The 13,982-nt window shown below is 38.8% G+C and overlaps 1 protein-coding gene across 3 annotated transcripts in view; it reads left to right on the forward strand.

The window, feature by feature from the left end:
• Positions 1–13,982, forward strand: part of dync2h1 (dynein cytoplasmic 2 heavy chain 1) — a 119,293-nt gene that overhangs the window by 57,599 nt on the left and 47,712 nt on the right. For all 3 annotated transcript variants that reach the window (XR_010095479.2, XM_063492427.2, XM_063492428.2), the window contains 6 exons: positions 456–579; positions 3,717–3,880; positions 4,071–4,190; positions 7,984–8,118; positions 9,885–10,028; positions 13,064–13,153. Coding sequence is in view for 2 of the 3 variants with exons in the window: in XM_063492427.2 (XP_063348497.1) it covers positions 456–579; positions 3,717–3,880; positions 4,071–4,190; positions 7,984–8,118; positions 9,885–10,028; positions 13,064–13,153 (777 nt within the window). In the remaining variant the exon portion in view is untranslated. The remainder of the gene's footprint in view (positions 1–455; positions 580–3,716; positions 3,881–4,070; positions 4,191–7,983; positions 8,119–9,884; positions 10,029–13,063; positions 13,154–13,982) is intronic.

Genomic DNA, 13,982 nt, shown 5'->3' on the forward strand with positions numbered 1-13,982 from the left:
TAATCATTTAGAAGCAAGCCTTAACCATACTTTTTCCAGGTAATGATTTTAGCAAAAAATTATGATGATTGCATTAATTAACACTGGTGTCCATTACTTATCACTTAACTGTTACATATTAATTACTGCATTAGTGTCATCAGGTACACTGAAAACACTCATTTAATTATTTATTTTTTGTATATGTATTTAAATTGTTTGGTTTTTGCTTAATAACTTGTTAAAACTCTCTAGATGCTCTAGATGTAAATGCTATGTTTAGAAAGAAAATATAAGATTTATTCACCTTCCAACTATAAATTATTTTCTTTTTTTTTCTTTTTTCAATCGCAGTTGTACTACAACTATAATTACTCTTCCATCCACCAGATACAGGAGAGAACTGTGTTACCATCCACCTCTAGAATTTAATGTAATCTCTTAGTACTGGGTGTCTGTGTGCCTTCTCTCTATAGGATAATAACTTCATGACATCCCTAGAGCTGGCAGTCAGATTTGGAAAAACCCTTATCATCCAAGAGATGGATGGAGTTGAACCTGTGCTCTATCCGCTGCTGAGGAGAGACCTAATAGCACAGGGTACTCACACATTCTCACAAGCACAAACACCAATTTCATACAAAGTTGGGCTGAAGAACTCTTTTGGGCATAATTCAGAGGCTTAAGCAACCTCAGGTTGCTGACTACTCTCCCCTATATCTAGGGGCTACTTTTCTGCAGCGTAGTGAAATCCCATTCTGAGGGATATTGCCTCAAAGTTTAATTAACCAATCCTGACTAGTGCATTGGGCCATCACAGTACTTCTTCTCACTCTCAAAAGCCTTACTCTGTAAAATATTAAGTAAATCAAATGGTTAAACATTGACTATTCATGTTTTATTTTATATTCAGACAAGACCTTTCCACAATACAGTCACAGTAAAAGGAAAGTTAAAAGAACTCAGCCAAAATGCAGTAGCACCCCTCATATCTCTATAATTTACTTCAAAGTTGCCAGACTTCTAATATGTTTTAATTGGTCTTCAGTGTTTTAGTTTTGGACATGTTTTTTTCCACTCATTTTCAGGCCTTCTATCTTACCATTGTTTTTTGTTTGTTCGGTTGCTTAACACTGACCTGTGAATCGTTTACAGATGACTTGATAAAGAACCAATTAGAACCCTGATGCAAAAACACATAATTTGTTTACATTTCTTTATGAAATGTCTGTCTGTCTTTATGAAATTAATCTATGAAAAATGGAAAAGATAAAATAGTTTTACAGGCATAAAAAATAATATTTTTCTGCTAAAAAAGCTGATTATTGAAGAGCTATTTGCTGAAAACTTGGCATATATCAATATGGTGTAGACTTTGTCCTTAAACAATATGAGGAAACTACAAAGCTGATCACAAAAGATGATGTGGCAGGCTTTAAAAAAACAGCCTACAGCAGATGAACAGTATCATAAAGTCATGTCATCAAGAAATAGAAAAAAGTATCCAGCAAAGGCCTGACACAGGACCTCAGAGATGCATCTGGCCCTTCAGTCAATTCATCTACTGTTCACTGAAGCATCAGCAGAAATGGTCTCATTGGAATGGTGGCAATTAAGAAGCCATTCTCAAGGAAGGCAAAAGGGGAGAAAAGGCTGAGCTATGCTGAGTTACTCAAGAGCTGGACAGAAATCAGTGGTAACAGCTCTATAAAACACGGTGGAGGCTCTGTCATGGTTTGGGGCTGAATTTCAGCCAGTGGTGTTGTGGATCTTATCAAAGCTGATGGATTTACAAACATAGAAAAGTACCATCAGATCTTGATCCCCCTGGATACAAAAACACAGAGTGGATCACTACGAGTCATGGACTAGCTTCAACAGGGCCCAAACCTCAGCATTGTTGAAGCAGTGTGGGATCATGTTGAAAGCTTAAAGAAATCACAAGAACAACCCTTCCCACATTATTGCACAGCAGCTGTTGCTTCTCTAAGACCATTGCTGAAGATTTACTCCTGGCATTGTGTTAACACACCTGAATCCACCAGACCTGCAAACTGCCAGAGCTTCAGCTTTTATAGAGATGCTCACACTTGCTGATGATCAGCTAATCAAGTGAATTTGATTAAAGTGGTCGGTACTCACGCTCTCAATTCCTGTGGAAGCAGTTGTAGTTTGTTTAAATTTGTATGTTGCCAGCTGTAAAACCTGCTAAGGATCAGATTGTTTTTACTATGTCCCGATACATAAAACCTTAGAATTTAAAGAGTGTGTACTTTATTTTTTTTTACCAAACTGTAGATAATGATTGAAAGCCAATAGATTCAAATTAGTGTCTCAAGCCTTACATTTTGATAGTGAGTCTTGATGTCAGTGATATTAGTAACTTATTAATAACTTGCTCCTGACTTGCTTTTTTTTTTTTTTTTTTTTTTCAACAAATGCCTGTGAAACTTTGTACCATGTCCATTATTTTGAGTGTGCCATTCAACTGGTCAGGTTAGTTATATTTTAAAGAATTAATGAGCATACTGTGGGCGAGCATTACAAATGAAAAAGAAAAGTGTGAACGAAGGAGACGGTGGATAAATAACAATAAGTGAAAAAAGAAAACAGGTTTGCTGCATTATCACACTGTGGTATATAAGAAGTAATTGCTTTCTGTGTGTCACTTCTCATTATTTGTACAATCACAGAAATAGACCTTTCAGGTAAAGTGTGGTAGTTTCTCAGTAGGAGCTCACTTATTGATTTTCCTTGAATTACCTAGTCTTTGTTCCTTGCGTTTTTAGAAAGGCAAGAGAAAGAGCAAAGAGAAAGAGCAAATTAGACTTTTCAGTTTTGAGGGTTTTTTTTCTGTATGCATGAGAATAAGATGCTGTAGAACCCTGGTGTTGTCTCATTTAGTGTCCACAGGTTTATGCAAATTTCACACACAAGAGAAACATGCATGCACTAGACATAAATACCTTTTATTTTAAACAAGGACTAGCCTGTATGCACATAATATGTTATTAAAATCCATCCATCCACCCATTTTCTTCAGTTTAAGCCTAATGAATTGTATGTAGTAAAAATATCACCAATTAATAGTCTCAAAATCTCAAAATGGTAGTTATTTTATCCACTTAATATTTCAGACAGCTCAAATACTTTGCAGCTGTTGGATATTAAAATTATCCATAGAAAAAAACATGCAGTGCAGTCCTTTGGTCATTCCATTTTATGGATGAATACTCTTTGAAATTGTCTTACAAAATTGGAAAAAAAAGCCCCCAAAATACAGCGTGTATTCATAGACGACTGGTTTTGAAGCGTCTTCTATAGCCAGTAATACTTTAGTTTCTCCTTTTAGGTAATTGCATTCCAATCACATATATAAAAAACAGAGGTTGAAAACATACCTGTAAAAATGATGTGTGATTCATAAGGCTCTGAATCATCCAGGGAGAGGCGGTTCGCTATTTGAAGCAGAATTGGAAAGAGCGGGGGCAGAGACAGTATGCAAAAGGGCAAGTTATCCACTTAAAAGTGGTGTTGAACAAGAAAGAAAAAAAGTGCTGAGACAAAAAATTGACAGTTCTGCATTGCGGACATCTAGACGACAGAAGGGGAAGAAAGTAGAGGGAGAAAAGTAAAAGGACGGAAGATAGGATAAAGTTAAAAGTTGATGTGATACAAGGTACCTTGTGAAGAGACTCTTTTGTTGTGTCTACACTGACACATTTGCACATGTGCAGGTCCTCGATATGTGGTCCAGATAGGAGACAAGGTTATTGATTACAATGAGGACTTCCGTCTCTTCCTGGCAACACGGAATCCCAGTCCCTTCATCCCTCCTGATGCCGTCTCAGTGGTTACCGAGGTCAACTTCACAACAACCAGGGCAGGTTTGCGGGGACAGGTAACCCATTCAACCAGCACACAAATACAAATGCATATAAAATGTACAATGCCAGTAATTTAAAATGTACCTACTGAGCATAATCATGTGCGATAATAACTTTAAAGTTAATAACACAAATACATGGGATATATACTTGATGTTGCCACACAGTGTGCCCACTGGCTCTTTATTTGTGTCTGTATGTTAGCTGCTAGCCTTGACCATCCAGCAAGAAAAGCCAGAGCTGGAGACTGAGAAAACAAGGCTATTGCAACAAGAGGAAGACAAGAAGATACAGCTGGCTCAGCTGGAAGAATCATTATTGGAGGTACTCATGCTAACGTATACTGTGAGGGAAATATAGAGAAGGATTCTACATAATGGAGTACAAAGCTATACATTGTTGAGTTCATAGTATTTGGATGTTGGCAAAAAAAAAAATCCTCCTAGCTGTCCTGATATTTATAATTTCTTCTAGTTTGGCCATTTAATGTTGCCTAAAAAAAGAAGTAATTTTTGAAAAAAAAAAATCACCTGAATAGAAGATAAAAGTCTACATTTCAGTCATGTGTTGATTGCGTCGAACCAAATCTGCTTTGGTGGTATGCAGAAGCAAATTCAGAATTATGTCAGAGCCCAAATACCTGTGGACCTGAATGTGGAGATGATGATTTCATGTTGGGGAAACCTCATTTTCTTCCAGTGTGAATGCTCAGTTTTCTCTGCACTGCAGATCTTGTTTTTGCTCCCACCCACTGACGAGGACTAAGCCTGAGGAGGGTATGGTAGACAAAATAGAACGGTGTGTACAGACTGAGCAGGAGGAGTTGCTGCTGTCGCTATCAGTTTCCCTCCCCTGAACGCTGACGCATATGTCTGATGGAGCACTTCATCATAACCAGAAGCTGTTATTGCTGAGTACTGAAGTTTAGTTCAATGAATCTGTGAAAATTGACAGACCAAATGGAAAACTTCATGGATTAAAATCTATCCACTGGAGGGGCTGCTTTCTGATGATTTAGCCTCTGTAACTAGTGATATCTTAATAATCAGTAACTGGGACAGTTATTCTGTATTCTGGTCAAATATGAACACAACAATTACTGACAACACAGTGTGTTCATTTTGTTCTCAACACAGATAATTTAAATAGCTACAGCCAAAGCCCATTCAAACCTTCTTCTGTCCAACTACTTGAACTGCATAAAGACTAAAAACAGAAAACAAACCTTCCATCATCATCATCATCCCATCATAGTTTAAAAAACTGAAAATATCCATTGGGGAGAATGGGCAGACTGCTTTGAGTTGACATAAAAGCAACAGTAACTCAAATAACTACTACATCTGAACTAGAGGCTGAATGCTCATCGCTCTTCTTCAACATCGCTAATTTGGCAGCATTATACCTGCTGCTTGTGTTAGATTTGTGCCTCACTGCTACACCATTTATTGAAATTGGCACAGGTACTCTATCCTGCAGGCATGTTTGGTCCCTCTAAGCCAGGAGGATGGCCATGACAGATGTCCACTGTGTCTTGGCATTGAATATCTCAGGCAGGCTCTGACAGATGATGTTTGCATCAACTCCAGCTGTATGCCATTAACTGAGAGGACCACGAGACTGGCCTGGTTTGACAATACTTTACTGAGGCTGACTTGCCTTTTTCAGGGGTGCCTGCATGTAGCTCCCCTTTAGCTACTAAACACCACAAGCTTGCTCAAGGCCATGCTGCCCAGAGCAGGAAGAAACAAAGGGGCGAAGTATTTGGCACTTAAAGTAGTGCCTGCCTGGGTTTGGACCCTTCTCCTTAACCTGCAGTCTTTCTGCTGCCTCTGTCACGACTCCTCTGGAGCCACCACGCCAAGCTGCTGCTTATCCTCCATTGTAAGCGTCAATAAGGATTAATTGTCTGTTGGAGCCTAAGGAAATCTCTTTGTTAAGGAAACAGAAAGCTGGTAGAAGTCCCCCTCCAATTCTGGTCCTCTGGGTCAGACACGGATCCCTATAGAATTCTGGGAACATTTATTCCTCAACAAACGAAGCCATTCAATTAGTTATGTGGCTTAGCCTGAATGCAGCCCCTGTAGAGGCTGATCCAACCAGTGCCTTTTCCAGATACACTCCTCAGTCTTCTGCCTTTAGGTTCTTGCTTCTGTTCGCTACATTGATAAGCTCCAGAGATGCCTGCCAGAACCTACAGCATTTATCTGACTGTATGTGACTGTAGAGTCCTGGGGGCTACTTAGGATGCTGCCCATATGATTTGGACCGAATGAATGCTGTCGATGCCTTCATTGCACCTCTGATAACATCTTGAGATGAAACCCTCAGTCCCAATAACCATTACTTACGCCCACAGGTTAGAATCCCTGATGATCTCCTTACCACGAGTTATACTATAGCAACTTACATGGGGCATATTGGAACTCTGGTTCCCATCTGGTTTCAGCTCTGTCCCAGACTCTCCACACTGCTGTGGCTGATGTCTCGACACAGAGCTTGAGTGACCTTTGCTTCAAGCTTTTGTTTTTATAACCAAAAAGCTTGGCAGACTGATGTCTACCTTTACTTTGGCATGGCAACAGGTGTAGCTTACCTAGTACATCTTCTCTGAGGCTCATAGGAAAATGCTTAGGATGTTGCCTGTAATTCAGGGTCAGATGTTCAACCCTGCAGCCCAGCAGACCCAGAATGCTCAGCAGACTAGAGCATAGTGCACAGGTGAACAAAGTCAGGCAACAGTTTGCCAATTTGTGGCGTGTGCCTTCAATTACTCCATGGCATTGTAACTGCCTGACTGCCAATGTTTTGGTGCCTGATGTTTCTTCCACAACACTTCAACGTCTGGGAGGTCTTCGACCCTTGGGTGCAAACCACCCTCAGCAGAGGATACAGTTTCCAATTCAATTCAATTCAGCCTCCAGGTTTGGAGTGGTGTGCAGATGGCCTTTGTCACAGATGCCCTGAAGGCTTTTGTTCTGAGTCAGGAAACACAGCAGTTCTGGTGAAAGGTGCCATTGAAACAGTAGACAGTTCATTTTAATTCAGAGGCTTTTATTTGACTTACTTTCTTGGTCCAAAGAGAGACAGTGGTACCACAAAGCTCAAATCACCTAATCCTGGTTTCTAGAACATGACAGTGTACTGAAATGGACTTCACAGTCACCAGATCACATTACAAGAGAGCACCTTGATGTGGTGGAACAGGAGATTCAATGAGCAACCATCAAATCTACAGCAACTGTTTGATGCTGTCACGTCACGTGAATCAAAATCTCAGATGAATGGTTTCAGCACCTGGTTGAATCTGTCCCATGTGGTGTACCTAATAAAGTGGCTAGAGTGAGTCCATAAAGACTGCTGGTTTAAGAAGATGTAGCCATAAGAAGGGGTGAGCATTGTGTGGACATGTCATTTTACACACATTGTAATGACAGTATAGAGCCAAACATTAAATTCTTCCTGTCCAGGTGCTTCATTCCAATGAAGATTCCTTCATTCTTTTATTTTCACACAACAACTGAACGAAAGCTTCATGCATACAGTATACAGTCACAGTCAGAGAAACATGCACACATTGCTGATGGACATAGTGGAACTCACCCTAATGATCATTTTTTTTTGTCTAAGGGAAATCTGTTCACACACACACACACACACACACACACACACACACACACACACAGACACACACACACACACACACACACACACAGACACACACACACACACACAGACACACACACACAGATACCAAGATGTCAGTGCTTCAGTGGTACTAGACATGTAATTATTCTTGAATTGTAGGAGCATATTTGACTTGACGTTTCCATGCTCTGCTGCTTTCTCATCTATTGTATTTGAATTTATTTGAATACATTTTATCACTTGGTTTCAGAGAATAGATTCCACAGGATTTAGTGGAAGAGTCGTAGCACCCAATGAATGCTTAAATACAACACAATAAGTAAAAACCCCACATGATGCAAACAACTTGTCTTTTCCTTGCAACTTTTATCAGATCAAAGATTTTATCTAATTGAGCTCTCTCTATGTAATTTAAATTTCTCCTTATTTCCTGCTGATCTTTTGCAACTTGTCCTTTTTTGTGTGTCAGACCTTGGCTACAGCTCAGGGGAATATTCTGGAGAACAGGGAGCTAATAGACAGCCTAAACCAGACCAAAGCAAGCAGCGCCCTAATCCAGGAGTCACTACTGGAATCACATAGGCTGCAGGCCTCTTTGGACCAGGTATTTCAACCACACACACACACACACAACCCATGAAAATGCTATGTACTAAATACATTTTTGGGGTTCAGTTTTAAAAGGAGTAACACTTGGTTATTAACAGTACGAGTTATGTTGGCCTTCTACATGGATGTCATGCCTTGATGTTTGTGAGGCAAACTCTGACTCTTCATAGTTCAAAAGGCTGTAAGTGAAAATCAAAAAGGCTGTAACTTCTAATCTTTGACAGATGACTCCTGAAAGCTTCGCTAGCTGAGAGCAACAGTTCAGTTTTTGTTTTTTTGTTTTTTGCCACATACGTTCTACTTTCCAATAAATGATTTGAGACCCTGTAAAACAGTTTCTAATTAATTATTAAAACAAGATATTTAGGTAGATATAACATGCTGTCAATTTCACAGAATGTGTACCTAAGCAAGTAAGCAAAATGTATATTAATCCAATCCAATCCAATTTTATTTATAAAGCACTTTAAAATACCCAGCAAAGGAACAAAGTGCTGTACAGAACATAAGTTAAAACAATAAAATAACAGAAAGCAGCAAAAATAAATAAATAAAACACATAATACATAAAATTAAAACAGCCCTATATTAAAACAAAAACAAGATAAAACAGCATCGAATCACCTAAAAACAACTAAAATAAAATAAAAATAAAAACCAACATCTCACGTGGTGTCAAAGGCCAGGGTAAAGAGGTGGGTTTTCAAGAGTGATTTAAAAACAGGTAAAGAACTGGCCTGTCTAATCTCTAAAGGAAGCTCGTTCCACAGTTTTGGAGCTGCTACAGCAAAAGCACGATCTCCTCTAAGTTTACGCCCAGTCCTGCGTACATTCAGGAGCAACTGATCAGCTGACCTGAGAGAGCGGGTGGGTGTATAAGGCTGTAGCAGCTCAGAGAGATAAGATGGGGCGAGGCCATGGAGAGCTTTAAAAGCAAATAAAAGAATTTTAAAATGAATCCTAAAAGAAATGGGCAGCCAGTGAAGTGAAGCTAAAACAGGGGAAATGTGCTCAAACTTTCGAGTGCCAGTTAAAAGACGAGCTGCGGTATTTTGCACCCTCTGTAGTTGGGTAATATATGACGCGCTGACCCCAATATAAAGTGCATTACAGTAATCCAGCCGAGTGCTAACAAAGGCGTGGATCACTGTCTCAAAGTGCTGCCGTGAAAGAATTGGCTTTATTTTTGCCAGCTGCCTGAGGTGAAAGAAGCTAGATTAAATGTAATAAAATGAGCAATATAACAAACGAAATGCTTTAAAATGAACACATTCCTTGCAAATCTCTGTACATAATGCTGCAGACATCGGACTGCACATATGTAAAAGTGTAGCCACATTGTAAATCCATTATATACTCATCCTCTAGGGTGCAGTGTTATACCAGAACTGATTTTGCACTTTACTCTTTTTTTTATGTGTGTGTGTGTGTATTTTATTATTTCTCCGCAGTTCTTTTCTCTGTCCCATGCACCTCTGTTTTCTCTCACAGCTCCTTTCTCATTACAAGTCATTGAGTCCATCCTAATTTATCCCTCTATTCTTCCATTTTGATTGAAATAAACACTTGTAATTGCTTTTTCGCGCATGTTATGTTTTCTGCATATCAGTCCAATTTTCTGTCTTCATCCATCCATCTGTTGTAACTCCACAACATATGTGGTCCTTCTTTCACTGTTTCCTTGTTTTGTCCCTTATTTCTTTTTGACATTGTTTTCTCTCTCTCTGTCTCTCTTTCTGTTTTTCTTTGCTTTTACTTTAGGAACGGGATGCCTACCTGCCTCTTGCAGAGAGTGCTAGCAAGATGTATTTTGTTATCACAGACCTGTCAAAGATCAACAACATGTACCGCTTCAGCCTCGCCTCTTTTCTGCGCCTCTTCCAAAGAGCTCTTCAAGCGAAGAAGGTAACGAAATACTTTTAGCTCTAACTTTAACCCTTTATTGTTACTGCACAGTCATACTTTGTACAATAGTACAATGAAATTGGAGTACTGTCCCACACTGGCGGTAAAAGAAATGCAAGCAGATCACCACACATAAATAATACATACATACATACAATACAATAAATAAAAAAGATGTATACAGAATAAAATATATACAATGCAGCAAGAAATTCCTCACAGCTCTTACAGTACTCACTCATGTTTTAAGATACTTTTAATAATTGTGTTTAATAAACACTTGAGGTGAAATGAGTATCAACAAAACATCTCCATGTGACTAAACAAAGATTTGTTCAGCGGATTAAAAAAAGGTTAATACGCACACTTCCAAATGGTCTCACAATCAGGGCATAAAATTAAACTGTTTAAAATAGCAGTTGACTGTTTTCAGTGTGTGTTCATGTGTTTTCAGTCGTGGCATTGTATATTATCGGATATATGGACAATCTGTGCCTTTTTATTAATATACCAGCTAATTGATGCTTAGGCAGTTTAGTGTAGTTGATGTTTCAGTGGAGATGGACCATGTGTGTATGGATGAAATAGAAAAAGTTCAGCTTCAAAGAATAGCTTTGGACATTTTGGATAATGCATTTATTTAATTTCTGGCAAAGAGTTGAGTGAGAAAGTTGACACCTCTCTCTTTTCTGTCAACTAAATATGAAACTATCACTGACAGCTCGTCAGCTTAGCTTAACATAGAGACTGGAAACTGTCCTAGCCCGACTCTGTCCAGCAGTAAAAAAACAAACAAAACCCCCCTCTAAACTGCTCGCTAATTAACAAGTTTTTTTTAACAGAGGGTCTCTGTGGTTGCCTGGCAACTGCTCATACACAATAGATATATATGCTCACAGCTATTGGGCAGAGCTATTCACAATGCTGGCTCTGTTCAAGCGATAGCCTAAACCTCTAAATTAGCAAAGTTGCCTGGGAAAAAACGTAGAAGCAAATTTCAAAAAAGCCTGTTCACTTTTCTCCAATATATAATAACAGTTCTGCTCAGTGCATTGTGTGCTCTGACCAGATAGTTTTGCTTCTTTCTTCAGTTGGCCTTGTACCTTTCGACCAGTCAGCCTCATAAGTGGCCCAGACAGTTGTTGGGCAAGTCTAATGACGTAACAACCACTAAGAGCAGAGCAACTCTTCAATTGTTCCAATCAGGCACGCACCCTCAAAGATGAAAATAAAAGTCACATCATTACAGATCTTCTGGGAAAGGCTGGTTCTGTGACATAGAAATTCATTTACAAACTGTTATCGGGAGAGAGACTTTTGGGAAAGTCTCATTTTCTTAATTTCCATCACAGCTCATTGTACATTGATGGTAAAAAAATTAAATGGAGTGGTACTTATGTAGCGCATTTCTACTCAGTTGAGCACTCAAAGCACTTTCTTACTGCAAGTCTCATTGACCCAATTACACACACATTCATGCAGCACTTTTATCTACGCTTTGTAGTATTCACACACATCAGAGGGCAACTTGGGGTTCAGTAATTTGCCCAAAGGCACCAATCAGACTGGAGGACTCTGGGATCCATCCACTGTTCATCTGATAGGTAGACCCCCCAGTGTTTCATACATTAAAAAAAGACTGCTTTGCAAACTAATTCACAATAATGTAAACTGCTGTTTTTGGCATGTACAGAGGAAAGCAGTTTTGCTACTGCTTATTTTTTTAATACATTTATTACTCATCAGTACAAGCATGAGTGCAAGACAATATGTTTACACTGAAGCAGACTGCAAAAGATATATGGTGTCTGTAGTTGATTAAGAATATTTTGTCTAGCTCAGTTTATTTTTGATAAATTCAGCTTAATTTACTTTGTTACATTTTTTTGAATAATTATTTTTTCATTTAAAGTCATCATTTTTGTGTTCTTCTGCAAGTGAGTATTTCAGTCTGACCTGTACAGCTGGAGCACATCGTGCATGTATCACACTGCTGTTCCCCATCTGAGCCCTAAGCACTGTCTGATAACCAGAGTGCACACATGCATGTGCACACACATACACACCGGCATACATAGAGTGGGTTGAGAGACTGAACACTAATTCTCCCAAATCCTGTGGGGGTTGTTAGAGCCAGTGCTGCCATCCAAGAATGTCACCAGGCAGCAGTTGGTCACCACTCTTACATGTTTCTACGTATGAGTGTGCATGTTGTCTTACAGTCAGCAGTATAGTCAGAATAGTGCACTGATGCATGGACTCTCTATCTTTGCATCCGTTGGTTTGTGTGTTGAATAAGTTTGCCACAAAGTGCAGATGGCTTCTGAAATCTAACAAGAGAATTTTGCCCTCTCATGGCTGACATACACACTTTTCTGTTTGCCTGCATACATAGATTCACACAGTCACACTTTAACAAGCATACCCATGTGGAAAAGAAACACAAAAGACTTGTGTTATATTTTAAAAAAAGACTTTTTTTCAAATATAACTATATAACAGAAAAAAAACGTCACACACACCTTGAATGGAAGCAGGTTACGAAGCCTAGATTAGCTTTTGCAAAGGTTTAAAACAGCAGATATTCAGATAGGAGAGGCAGAAGGACACATACATGGAAAGAAAAACAGGTGGGGCAGAGCATAAGTCCATCTGGAATTTTTTAAATTATTTATTTATTTGTACTATTTCCGTTTGTTTCTTTTGTGTCTTTCTCTATATGTGTTATTATCATGCTGTAATTGTAAAATAGGTGTGCATGCACTCCAGAATAGCCTTGAGACAATTGGGTTGCTCTGATATGACAGAAAAAAAGAACACACTAAAATAAAAATGCTGTTGTCAATTATTCTACTTTTGGTAGTACATCTAGGACACAGTTATTTATTATAAAATACAGTTACAGACACTTTTCCTGCTTGGTATTAATAAAAACGACATCCTTTTGTAACATCAGTTCGTCCTATTTAATGTCCAGTGTCTTCTTCTTCAGCTCATTTATGTCTGTGTGTTTGTTTGTTTGTTTTACATTTTAGGAAGAAGAGAATACTGATGCCAGGATTGCGGCATTAGGAGCCAACTTGAAGAATATGGTTTATGAGTATGTCTGTCGGTCTCTTTTCAAGGTAAACCACATATTTACACAGAACTACAAAGCAAACATTGTTTGGATAATTTATTTGGGTAATTTTGGTGATTTGTATGTTATCAGTGGGTAATATATAAAATATATAAAACAAATTGACATGGTCATGTGGGCTGTGGCATTTAAATGATGCTCTGTTGGTACTAAGGTGTCCAAAGTATGCCAAGACAATGTATGCCAAACCAGCAGCCTAAAGTCACGATGGATCCACACTTTCATGTTGTTTACACAGTCGCTGGTTTACACTGAGTTTTGAACTCACCATAAGACTCATCTGAATGTTGAACATTTTTCCAGTTGTCTTTTGTCCACTTTGGTGAGTGCAAGAAAATCAAAGCCTCAGTTTCCTGTTCTTACTTGATAGGAATGATACCCAGTGTGGTCTTCTGCTGCTGCAGCCTGTTTGCTTCAAGGTTCAATGTTCTTTGCTTTCAGAGATGCTGTTCTGCATACTGTGGTGGTGTCGTTATTTGAATTACTGTACCTTGTTATCATCTCAACGAAGTCTGTCTCTCTTAACTTCTCACATCACCAAGGCATTTTTACCCAGAGGACTGATGCTTCCTGGATATTTTTAGATCATTCACCCTAAACCCTAGAGATGATTGTGTGGGAAAATCCCAATAAGTCAGCTGGTTCCAATCAGACTATTTGGCATGAATTCCTATGCCAAATTTATAAAAATAAAAACAAAAAACAACTCTTTAATCACCTTTCTTCCCCATTCTGATTCTTGGCTAGTGGGTCCTATTATGAAGACACATATAAGACATGTGCAGACTACAGGAAATATAGTCATGTGTTCCTGA

The sequence above is a fragment of the Pelmatolapia mariae genome, linkage group LG14, assembly GCF_036321145.2.
Source record: "Pelmatolapia mariae isolate MD_Pm_ZW linkage group LG14, Pm_UMD_F_2, whole genome shotgun sequence".
In the NCBI taxonomy this organism is placed as follows: Eukaryota; Metazoa; Chordata; class Actinopteri; order Cichliformes; family Cichlidae; genus Pelmatolapia; species Pelmatolapia mariae.